At 39.7% G+C, this 12,655-nt stretch overlaps 1 protein-coding gene across 1 annotated transcript in view; it reads left to right on the forward strand.

Moving 5' to 3' along the window:
- The window catches only part of PDXK (pyridoxal kinase), a 50,040-nt gene extending 41,288 nt beyond the window's left edge, over positions 1-8,752 (forward strand). Inside the window, exon 11 of the mRNA XM_081003788.1 lies at positions 12-8,752. Coding sequence (XP_080859914.1) covers positions 12-124 — 113 coding nt within the window. The 3' untranslated portion in view covers positions 125-8,752. The remainder of the gene's footprint in view (positions 1-11) is intronic.
- Positions 8,753-12,655: the final 3,903 nt, after the last annotated feature.

Consider the following 12,655-nt stretch of genomic DNA (forward strand, 5'->3'; position numbering starts at 1 on the left):
TTGTTTTTAAGCCCAAGCTGGAGAAGGAAACAAACCCAATTCAGCCCAGCTGGAACTGCGGATGGTCCAAAGCAAAAAGGACATAGAAAACCCAGAGATAATAATAAAAGCTACTGTGTTATAAAGGTTGTATATCTCCTAACAACGCACAATGTATTGATGTCCTCATTTTCTTTCCTGTAAATTGTAATGTTTGCCTTAGATCTGTGACAGAAACCTGACTTCCATGAAATAGTGCCCAGCATAGATGAGATCCACTACCAAGCACATGTGCTGGCCTTGCTCGAATTAAGAAGAATGAAAAAAGCTAGGTGTATATTGCAACTCCCTCCCAGGTATGAAGATGGCTGTCAGATCAATTCAGTCTTGTTGGGAACCCTGGGTTTGGGAGCACAAGGTTTCTTGCCTTGCCAAAGACTTTCAGAATGCATTTGTTAGTGGAATGATTGTCTGGAGTGTATAAACTGTGGTAAAGCATCTTGTGCCAATTGAGCAGGTTACCTCTCCTCTTAAATGCAGTGGTTTGGCAGCCTGCTTCAATGTTCAGTACCTCAAAAAGTAGAGAGAGATTCAGGCCAGGTGTGGAGAGGGGTCTGCAGATGGTTAGCTTTTAGGTTCTCTGTCTGTACAGCCCTTGGAAGTATAAGAATGTGTTGTTGAGAACAGCTCCCATGTCTGGTCTGTGAAAAATTGCAAGACTCCACTATCCAGAGGTGCTAACCCTTTAATATTAAGCAACCAAAAGTCGTCAGGTTTTTTGTTTGGTTTTGTTTTCTTTCCCCCTTCTTTCTCTCCACAAAAAATACAGATGAGTAAAAGACAATGGTGGTTCTACCTCTGATAGAATACACTTGACACAATTTTATCAAAAGACTCACAAGATGCAGGTTTCCTTAATAAGTACTTCTTATGAAACCTGAATATCCCATTTCATCTTGTAATGGCTAGGAGGGGAGTGAAAATCTTTGTTGTTTGTTGAGACCAATTCACTGTTTTTGATCACTGGTTAGCGTGCTCCTGCTTCTGGAATGGATGATAAAAAAAAGACTGTATAATCAATAGGTTTCTCCAGACATCCACATCCACCAAAGGCACTACACACCAACCACTGCTGTTGTACAACCTCCATGCCTTTCAACGACACTTAGGCAGGAATCTCATGCAAGCCTGATAGAAATGAATATAGGTTGCACCGTAGACGTTTGGGAGGCATTTTACCCATATTATTTATCAATGCAACGCCCAAACCTTCAGGAATTTTACAGGAGTTATTGTTAAATTTTAACTTGAAAAAATAATGACGGTCTGGATGCTCCAGTGAGCATGTCTGAATACCTTGGGAATCAACACAGAGTGCTAGATTCTGTTACATGCAATAATCTCTTAAAGTTATTAAAACAATTTCAGTTCCTCTTAGTTGTTGATAATTTAATAGTGCCAGGACTAAGCATATTAATTCAACTTAGAATTTTAAACCTGTTTTCCTGTTCCTCTTCTCTCTGTCTCTCTGTTCCCCACCCCCAGAAGAATTATGGATAAATTGACATTTGTACTCTTTGTTTTATTTCTTGTTATTTTCTTGAGATAAAACAGGGTATTGAAGCAATCCATGGCACTTTGTAAAACACTTGTTGCAGTGTTACTTCCTCTTTCCTTGCAAATGGCCAGGGTACTTTTCTCCTAATTTTTATTAGAACATCCTTTTCTCTGGATCTCTCTGGAAAACAGGATTTCTGCAAAAGTGCTGCCATTAACAGGAGTGCTGCTTGAGTCTTAAAGCTCCATTGTGCAAACTGTTGTTTGCTGTTGTTAAAAATCAGCTTTTAATTACTTTATTGCATTGTTTTAAATTTCTTAGATGCCTTCTACTAAAAATGGTCTTGAGGTGATCTACAATATAACATACAAACAATATAGAAATATACAAGAACTAAAAACAGGGGTAACAGCAACCAACAAATTATTCAATACAATTCAAAAAGCAACACCAGCCTTGCCCCCACTACCATAGCGCCCCCAAAGAAACATGTTCATAATTGTCACTAAGCAAACCAATTTAAATGTCTAGCTGTTCATAAGAATGTTACATTAAGAGTCATATGCCTAGTGCCAAAACAATGTTTATGTTGGTTCAAGGTAGGCCTTGATGGGGACAACATTCTAAAAATGAGGGGCTGCAATTGAAACATTTCAGCTTTTTCATTCATTTAAAATACCCATTTGTCTAATCATTGTGGTTGTAGATATAAGCTTGTTGATAACTTATTTCCACTGTGGTCCCCAGTGTCACACAAGTTCCCCACCCTTCCCGGTATCAGGGATAGGACAATGTATGGCCTGCCAAGGTCTTTCTCAATAAAAGCTTCTCCCGCCAGCCTCAGATGAGCACGACAGCAACATGGGGGCATAGTCACAGGAAGGTGGTGAAACTCATCAAACCAGCTAAACTATGAGTGGGGAACCTTTGGCTCTCCAGACGTTACTGAACTGCATCTCCCATCAACCCTAGCAGGCATGACCAAAGGTCAGGAATAATGGGAGTTGTAGTTCAGCAACATCTCAGAGGCCAAACATTACGCACACATGAGCTGAAGTTTACAAAAGCTTTACATTGTATACACATTGCCTGCAGACTTCAAAGTATGAATTAAATTAGGAATTGCTATTTTTCAGAACATATATTGACCCAGCATTCCCTACAAATTCCAGCCACAGCCTTCCATCATAGATTCATAGCACCCTAAGTATCCCTAAGAGATCTTTTGGAACTACTGCATCGCATCCTTAGGGTGCTTTCCTAATATATTTTTTCCTGGTCTCTATTAGTTTTTGAAGCTGTGTTTGCTTCTCTTACCACAAAACGGTTATATAGGAAGCTTTGGAATGGCACCATTCATTCATTCATTCACTCACTCACTCACTCACTCATTCATCCAATAACTGAGGGTGCTTCATATATTATACAGAAGTGAGATGAGAAAGAGCATGAGTGGCGGCTCATCTCACCTTGGAAGAGTACCCATTTCAGAAAGCATGAAAAGGCAAAACACAAGAGTTTCCTATACTGTCTTCCCTCTACTTCTGCGCAACATCCAAATATGCCCTGAATGGACTGGCTGCCATGGGAAATAATACCTGGGTTTCTTTAGCAGAACCAACAATGCTTGATGTATGTCTAAGCCTTACATCAAGCTGAGGTTTTGCTTTTTCACAGTGTTTACAGTTAGTTTCAGGGCTCAGTCCCCAACCCTTTTCCTTACTTTTAGCAAATCTGAAGGGAAATTCCATGTAACTAATTACTGGATGTTCCTGTTACTCCTTTTAGTCACCACTGTTGTGAAATTGCCTTTTATAAATTAAAAAAGGGTAGTTTTAATTGCATGAGATTCTTGCCCTTTCTCATGCTGACAGAGCCAAAGTAGGCTCTTAGGTTAACAGCTACAAACCAGTAATCATTTTCCTATTCTTATACAACAATATACACTGTCCTGTATTGATAACGACATTCAAGACAATTTTCAGGTTGGAGGGATATAGTTGTTGAGCAAAACGTAGCTGCGTGGAGAGACAACTTCTAAAGCACAAATACATTTTAACCATTAACCCCATCTGATCACAGAACACTCAAAGGATTAAAGTTTCTTTTTGAGTACAACATTCCATGTTAACATCTCCAGCAGCTTAAGGAAGCTTGCAAATTAACAGTCATGATCAGTCCTGGCCTTCTCTGTACTTGGTGGGTTTGTTACTGGTAAAACATTAAATTTATAGCAATAAAATATTCATACACTTTTTTCATACAAGACATAAAGAATCTTGAAAACTACCCATTGCTATATAGATCTGCTGTAAGTTGAGCCTTCCTGGTATGTGAGTTAATTAAGATTCTACAAAATCCACATAATACTGTCTTTGTCCCTCTTCAATGTATTGGGGCTATTAGATATTCATTAAAATTGCAGCGCTTGATTTCCATAGATAAATGAGGCTAAGTAGTTTCATTAGGTATGCTACTACTGCTACTATTGTTGAGGTGAATTTTGATTTAATGTGGGATTTTCATATATGAAACTTTCCCACATACTTTCCCCATAGAACACTGAACAAGCCAATATGAACTGTGATTTTAGCCAGGAATCCAGAGAAAGGGGAACTCTTTATCCCTCCCAATTTTCAACTTAATTTCTAGCATACGCAGGACAAATTGCACATCAAAAAAGCACAAGTAAAAATACTAATTTTTAGTGAGATTTTTAGAGAAAATATTATTCATATTAGGTCTTGATTCTACTCAGATTAATTTACAGCACTCCCTTATTTTAAGTAAGTCTAATGCTGCAAACATGTTAGAACTTGATTCCAGTATTCTAAGGCTTATCAGGAGAATCACTGGGGGAAAAGCATTTTTAAAAATCCCAACAGGCTATTGCAGGCTATTTTTAATTGCTGCAGTTTTTGGAGACATTTCTCTTTAATATGGTTTGGGCAGCATTTATTTCTTGTCATGTCATCATTTCACAGCCCTTGAAAAAATGTAAGCAATACTCCGCATAAACCTAGCAAAAACCATGTCAGATCAGTTTTCTTTTATTTTTCTTTTCTTTTAGCTGTAACAGACACCCAAGGTTTCCAATGATTTTTTTGGAATTAGATGCAGATGGAACAGCTATTAAATATTCTACTTCACCCTTTTATACTTTGGAACATATATTTAAAGGAGTGAGCATCTCGTAAGGGTCATGTCCTATTTACAGATCCACCCATAGGGAGCCTTACCCTCCAGAAAGAACTGCAGCACATGAACCTATCAGCTGGCGCCCTTACTGATGCCACCTGAGCCTTTCCCTCAATAGGGTGCCAGCCAATACAATCCCTGCAGATGTGAGACCCTATCCTCTGCACCAGTGTATCAGCTTCTGTAGCGGATAAGTTATGTAGAGAGAAAGAGGAAAAACTGATAGTCAGAAATCAGATCCCTTTGGCCATTGTCTTTCTCTAGAGCAATGAGATAGATCTGGAGAGAGGTGAAGTCTTTCGATAGCCATAGGTCAGAGGTGGCCAACATGGTACCCTTCAGATGTTGCACCGCAATTCCCATTACCCTGATCATTGGCCATGCTGGCTGGAGTGGATGGGAGCAAAAGTGCTAAACATCTGGAGAGCGCCAAGTTCACCACCCCTGCCTAGTGAAACTCGAATGAAGCTACCGTATTTTTCGCTCTATAACATGCACCCGACCATAACACGCACGTAGTTTTTAGAGGAGGAAAATCCGTAGGCATGCCACCCGTAGGCATTCCCTCCATAACACGCACAGACATTTCCCCTTACTTTTTAGGAGGAAAAAAGTGAGTGTTATGGTGCAAAAAATACGGTAATTCTCTCTGCCATAACCACTTAAGCTGCTTTTTTTGAGAGGATCTGGAATTCTTCCTTCCACCAACCCCCATATATAGGGTAGACCGGGACTAGCTCGCCCAGAGAATCAGACTGAAAGTAAAGAAGATGAGCTTAAAGCAAATCAGCATGTGTCTCTAATAGTCCCAGAGGCACAAGTTAAGTAAATACTGCAGCTGTTTTTATGATTGTCTTCAACTGGAAAGCTGGTGTTATCATCTACTGTTGCTAATTTGTGTTTAATTCCACTTTTTGTAAAGATTTCTCAATATACCCGTGCAGCTATTTTTCTTATTGTGGTTTCAGTTCTTTGTGAAGCATCGGGGCTAAGAAGATCTTATGTGCAAGTACATGTGATAGAGCTCTGAAGCTTTCTTTTTTTTTCAAAAAAGACAAATGGCTTCGTGAGGCAATGGTTTTGAGCATAAAAATGATGGGCAGGGGAAGGGGTTAAGCACTCCCTCCACTACTTCACTTAAAGCCTCCCTCTTCCAAATCTGTTCTTTAAAATGTACGGCATCAGGAATCTGTTACATGCATTTGCACATAACCTTTAATTAGTCCCTCAGCAGGACCAAAACTCATGTAAAATGAAGCATCTCACAAGCTTAAATCTAGCTTTTATGTACCCATAATACTTTGACTTCCTTGCACCTAACGACATTTAGAAAAGTAAATAGAAACTGTCATTTGTGAAATCTTACTTTTAAATGTGCTTTTAAGAAGCATATGTATTAAAATTTGCTATGTTTTAGATGTTTATTTGCCAAATTGCATTCAATATGCAAGAGATCTGTGATCAGCGCAATATTTAAAAAACGAATTAAGAGGACCAAGATTTCTAGCTAAAGATACTGCCTTGTTAAGAGTAACCTTATACGTATCTTGATTGGATGGTGTTAATTCATTGTCTGTCTGGTACTGTTGCAGTGATTGTACTAGTCTCAATTTACAATATGTGGCAAGAAAGATTGTAATAAAGCTATATATGTTTAATAACACTGTGCATAATTATTGTTAGATTCTGTTTTGGATATGTTTAGCCATTTCATAATTAATCAGAACATGAATAGTTTGATAGTGTTGCTGAATCAGGTGGCCTTTTATTAAGTTTCCATCCCATATTTTAAAATGTGAACCATTGTTGATTCAGGGGCAGGGCCCACAGACAGTATATCCAAGGGGGAAGCAAGGTAAAGCCACTGGAAGCACAGAATGAGAGGGTCCATGCAGATGGCCAAACTACCCTTTAATGAGCACTTTTGCTTCAATGCAGTGTGGTCATCTGTATCATGCATTCAGGTGATGAGGAGGATCTTAATGCACATCTACAGGTAAAATGTCTGGTAGACTACGCAGTGAAATGATCACCAGTATGCATGCCAGAAAGAAACGCTGAGAGGTCTTACTGAAAAACTAGATGTTAACTCTTACTGTCAAATGTAAGATGGGACTTCATAGTTTGCCATACCCCTTAGGTAACAGGATTTGACTCTTCCTCTGCTTGTGAGAGTTAGAGTTACTAATTTGTTGACTGAGAAAAAGATGTCAGGTCCCTTCATCCCAACAGGAGTCCAGAGCTCATAGCTTTTCATGCCTGGATAGGTGACTAATCTGAGCTTGATACTACATCAAATGCCTTTGTTTTGTATTCTGTGCCAGAATAGTTGGTGAGGAAGTGTGTTGATGGTGCTGGACTTAAAGGATTGGGTTGTGTAAATGGATTATTTATTCCATCTTTGGGCTGCTTGTAGAAATATCTCTGCTTGGGAGAGCTAGGACCCTCCAGTGAAGAGAGAGTATTAGAGCCAGCAACAACCACCAATTCAGAGAATCCTGACAGCCGCCCCATTTTCTCAGTAGTCCCCCTGCCCTTTGGGTCTTGGACCTTAAATATGGTAAGGCATGCATATTCTGCTGGCTCTGTACATGGATATATTTTTTCCCTCTCCAAAGAGACCCTAATTACATACTTTATCCCCTGATCCAATCTCTCTTTGAACCATACAGTTCTTCATAAGGCAGTCTGACTTTGAATGTTGAAGAAGCGCATTGCTGAACTAGGTTCTGCACTGCCCCAGTAAACAGATGGTGCAGCTGATAGAGCAGTTGTATGGCATGAGCAGCAGAATTCCAGCCTAATTGGAGTGCTGATGAAGTTCCTCTCTTAAGGATTCTACTTATGCAAGTGCATTTGTGCCTTGGTAACTTCTGAGACATTTAGGAGGCAAAATTAAGTGATCTTGTGAAAACGTAAGAACAGGGTCTTCAAAAATCATGCCTATTGAGGAACTGGTAAGATGCAGAACAGAAGAAACAAATTGTTCACTTGTTTCCTTTGAATTAAAAAGAATCTGCTCAGAAGGGTAGAAAATGTTGGCTTTTTAGTCATCCCACTCCTTCCATGCAGTTTTCCAAAATTCCACTTCCAGAGCCATACAAAACAGCTGCTATCCATGCAACTGAAATATAGTATTCCAAGCTTGCTGGTCTTGGGCATGTACGTTTCTGAGCAAGGATGCATTCTTGAACAGGAGACTTCTGTTAAAAACAGTAGTTTGGTTGCAGAAAAATATAATAAAGGAAGCACACTGAAAGCATTTCTAACCTTAAACAGACTGTGCCATATAAGAAGTGGAAATGACATGCATTATTTACATACTGCCTTTTCATTGCATTGCTACTTAGAATAATAATTGTGTCTAGGAGAATGTGGCATGTGTACTCTGTATCTGTATGTATTGAAGTTCTAGCTACAGCGGGGTAGAAGTAGAATATGAGGGCTGGCAGTGCAGGCCTTCAGAAAGGGAAATAAAATATATATATATTTTTATAGACTGTAATATGATTTCAAGTCTCAGCTGCGCCACATCAGCCTCTTCCAGGAATGTAAATCTGCAAGATTGGCTAGAAGAGGGTGGCTGTAGAAATGAGAAAGGTAGCTCAGTCAATCCCAACAGCCCAAGATGGATTTAATTAATATATAAAGATGCCTTTGAAATATATTTTTAGCTCTAAAATATTAAATGGATAAATATTTACAAGCAAACTTTATATGTATTTGACATTTGTGTAGTGCTTTGTATTGAAGAAACTGATCTGTTATATGTTTATACCTCTTATTAATTGTTCTTGAGATGTAGGGACAAAGAGTAGATAACTTGTTTATATGCCAGAAAAATAATAATAATAATACGTGATGTGTAACTGTGTCTAATGTTAGTGGCCACAATCCCAATGAAAATGTTGTTTGTATACTTTCTGGTTTGCCACATGTGACTTTTATCCATTTTGTAGTAACGTTTACATGCTAAAATATGTAGGAAGATGATAATAAAGTCAATGAACTACCTAAGTGAAGGCCAAGAATTAATTCCTGTTGAGCTAAGAATTATGATTTATGGATTTATTACTCAAAAAAAGTATATCATCCCAGAGCCTGTGTATTGGGAGGTGCATTCTCTGCAGTGTTCTCTGTCAGTTTGTTCAGATTTATGAAGATTGGCAGGGTGGGACATGGAACGTTAGATATCACCCCTTGGCAATAATTCAGACACTTGATAAGAATAATAGAGAAATGGCACAAGTGAAGCTAAACTTAAAGGTTTGCCAGCCTTGTAAACTAAGGAGTCAAGCCAATCAGCATTTGAACTAAATAAGATGGTGGGAACTGCTCCACCGTTTCTTGGATGGAAGTGTTCAGTTTGTAGTTGGGGAAAAGAGCGTGTGGCTAAATGGCTATTGCAAAAAAATAAAAAATAAAATAAAAATCATAGTGGTTTCCCTGGCCACCAAAGGAATCCCTAGCCCGGCATCCTGTTCTCACAATGGCCAACCAGATGCCTGTGGAATCTCTGCAAGGAGAACCTGATTGCAACTGCACTGTCTCCATTTCAGATTCTCAGCAACTGGTATTCAGTCATGCTATGTCGTCCACTTCATATAATTAAGCAAAGGCGTGACTGTTGTTGTGTTTCTTTGTAGCTATATGTAGGTTATTACTGTGGAGCAGCTCTGCATTTTTCAAAAAATAAAATAAAGCAGCGTCCCAACTTCCAGTGCATATTTTATTTATTTAAATGTTTATAAATCACACTTTGATAAGAAATATAACAAGGGGGTATACAACATAGAAACAAGTCTACAATCGCATTCATAAAAACATCAACAGTATGTCAATAAACTGGTTGCTAATAATTCTAAAGGCCTTTCTGAATTAAAGGAATGACTCTTCCAGACTTCCCTTGGCAAGGATTCCACAGGGCAGGGCTTGCTACAGTAAAAGCTCCGTCTCTGGTTAAGGCTGATGGAAGCACAGGGGCTCCATCAGAAGATCACAGGCAGAGCCCAAGGAGTAAGGTGCTTTGGGTCCAAGTTGTTTAGGGATCTGTGAATTAAAGCAAGAACGCTGCCTATTTTACTGGGCTAGTTTCAACCAGTGCAGTTCTCTCAGCAAAGGAGTCACATGTTGCCAGTAACTTGCTTCTGTGAGCAGTCTGGCCACTACGCTAGTTGCATCTTCCAGGCCAGATACAAGGGCAGTGCCACTTGAGGATACTGATGCATGGACTGGAATGGTTGCAGTTGACGTACCTGCTGAACCTGGTAAAAGGTAGTCCAAGCCACAGAAGTCACTACATAGAGCCTCTAGTGACAAAGAACTTGGATCTTTGATGGAATGAGGCAATTTCGTTTCCTCCCAAACCTTTAAAAAGATGGCAATATAAGGCAGCTTTGGGGTAATGCACAAGATCAGTTCATACAATAGGGCTGGAATGATTCATCAGCCTTTACATCTCTGCCTTTTTGCTGCTCGAGAAACGCATGACTTTGCCAAATGGAGGATCTCTCTCATATGAGATCGGGTGAGTTATGAACTATCTAACTGGAAACTGGCTCTCAGCCTCTCCTAAACTAGCAAATAACAACCAGCAGAAAGGGCCCAGCATTGCTTGGGAATCCCAAGGCACAAAAGATCAGTGCTGTTTTGAAAGATTCTTGATTCAAAATGGTTTCCATCTGTATCCAATTAGACCAAAATAAGATTCCTTCTTGTGGAACCATCATGGAAAATTTGGTTATGATATCTTAACTTAAGATGTGTCCAAATACACACAGAATGAAGAAACTAAAAACTTTCCAAGCTATGTAGTAGATAATTGTAAGCATCAGTGAAGCCCAAGAGATGCTTTGATTAACAGTTTACTGTACTGAGATACGGAAATGGTCAAATCTGGTGCAAGATTACTTTTTGCTAAGTTTATTTATGCCACCAGAGGGCACTCTGCCAGGACCATATCCAGCACAAAGTCCACTGACATTAACATGTTCCATTTGTTTCAATTGGCTTTCTGTGGAGAAGATTCTGTGGGCAGTGCTCAGAATCTACTAATAATGCCATACGTTAATAAATGCAACCCCCCCCCCAAACAACAACAACATGGTATGCTTTTTTTGTGAAATCTTTACCATTTCTTATTAGGAATATTTTAATTCTGTAAAATTAAATTCCACCCCCCCACACACACACCACAATAAAAATTATTTCTTTTCCAAGCCTTAGGACTTTGTCTTCCATTCTTAAACAATATTCAAATTGTTAATTAACCTCTGTATGGCTTATCTGAGGGACTATATCTTAAGTGCGCAGTTTAGGCTCAGAATGGCTAAATATATCCATGGGCATAAAATTACGAAAAGAGGCAGCAAACATTGCTGTATAAACCCTGACCTTTGACATATGAGAGATGTATTTTTAGGACTTACCCTGTTCTGATTACAAATTGTTTAAACTTACTTCAATTTTGCATTTTTATATTGTTATCTTCCCCAGGATGGGTAACATGGATGGGTAAGAAATCCAAAAAAAGCACTGGCGGCTGGAGATTGACTAAAACACATCAAAACAAACAGATGAGATGCTAAACCCACAGATAGTGTTGTCACCCGTTTTCCAGCAAAACTACATGAAACAGTCAGCAGATGATCATTGTAATGTATACATTCAAGTATAACTGTGCCTGAATGATACTCAAGCATGAAATTCATGCATCTCCATAAATTGAGTTTGACACCTCTGCTGCAGGCACACCATGAGATTTCCAAAGCTAAAACTGCAAAGGTAAAGGAGTTGGGAGGTATTTTAAGAGGCAGTTTATTAGGATTTTAACAGAGTATAATAAAAGAGATTGTTCCCTTTATACTTGCTAATATAGAGGTTCACTCTATAAAATTAATGAGCAGAGACTTCTAAAATGGATATGGGGAAAACACTTTACACAGCTCAGGCAACCTGAGAATTAATTTACCGAGGGAGTGTTCTGAATCAAAAAGCTGTGAATGGGTTTTTAAGTGCACAGGACAGTTACGAGATCACGGAGGACCAACTTCGGTGATGTAATCTACAAGAAGAGCAATCAAACCTATTTACAGAAACAAAACTGTTTACCACCTCTTTATTCACAGATAGAGTAATGGGGAGCAGGGTTAGAAATGAGAAGAGTTCGCAGGTACAGCACAGGGAGAAGGGGAAGCAGCAGAAAATGATGAAACAAATCACAAGTAGCTGCTGAACTCGCACTCTCCCACCTCCTCTCACACATACTAGATTCAGATGATGCTGTTTCCTCCAAGCAACTTGTGTGGCCACAAATATTTATTTACTTACAATATTTCTTAACCACCCCTCTGCAAAAAAAAAAAAAATCATGACGAAGTACAAAACTGAATAAAATCCATGCACAACACAGAAATAGAATTTGAAACAAAGAATGACAAAATACAACACCCAAAACTAAAACCAATTGTTTTTAAAAAGCTACTGGTTTACACACAGAAGGGTTCAGTCTCTGCAATTTGCTAAAAAGGGTGTGCTGGTCCCGGGGGGGGGGTTACCATGCGGCGTGCTCTGAGTCCGGTCCTAGGTCGAGAGTAAGGAGGCTGTCCATCAGGGGCGAAATGAGGTCCAAAGCGAGGAGTCAGGTGTGGTCAGGAACTCAGGAGAGCAGGTCAGGGTGCCGGCAGGAACAGGTTACCAACGATGTTGCTCCTGCAACCTGGGACAGGGCGGGCTGGCCTTTATCTCCTCTGAGGCATAGGGCGGCCCTGTTCCACAGGTGCCTCGCCTCCCCTGGCCTGGAGGCGAGCACTCCTCCTGTGAGAACTTAGTTCCCTCCGCCTCTTTGCCCTGAGCCTCTGCAGCTCAGGAGAGGCTGGAGGGTTACTGGACCAAGAGGCAGCCTCACCTTCCCCTGACAGG

The sequence above is a fragment of the Podarcis pityusensis genome (genome assembly GCF_964106645.2).
Source record: "Podarcis pityusensis genome assembly, chromosome: 4".
NCBI lineage: Eukaryota > Metazoa > Chordata > Lepidosauria > Squamata > Lacertidae > Podarcis > Podarcis pityusensis.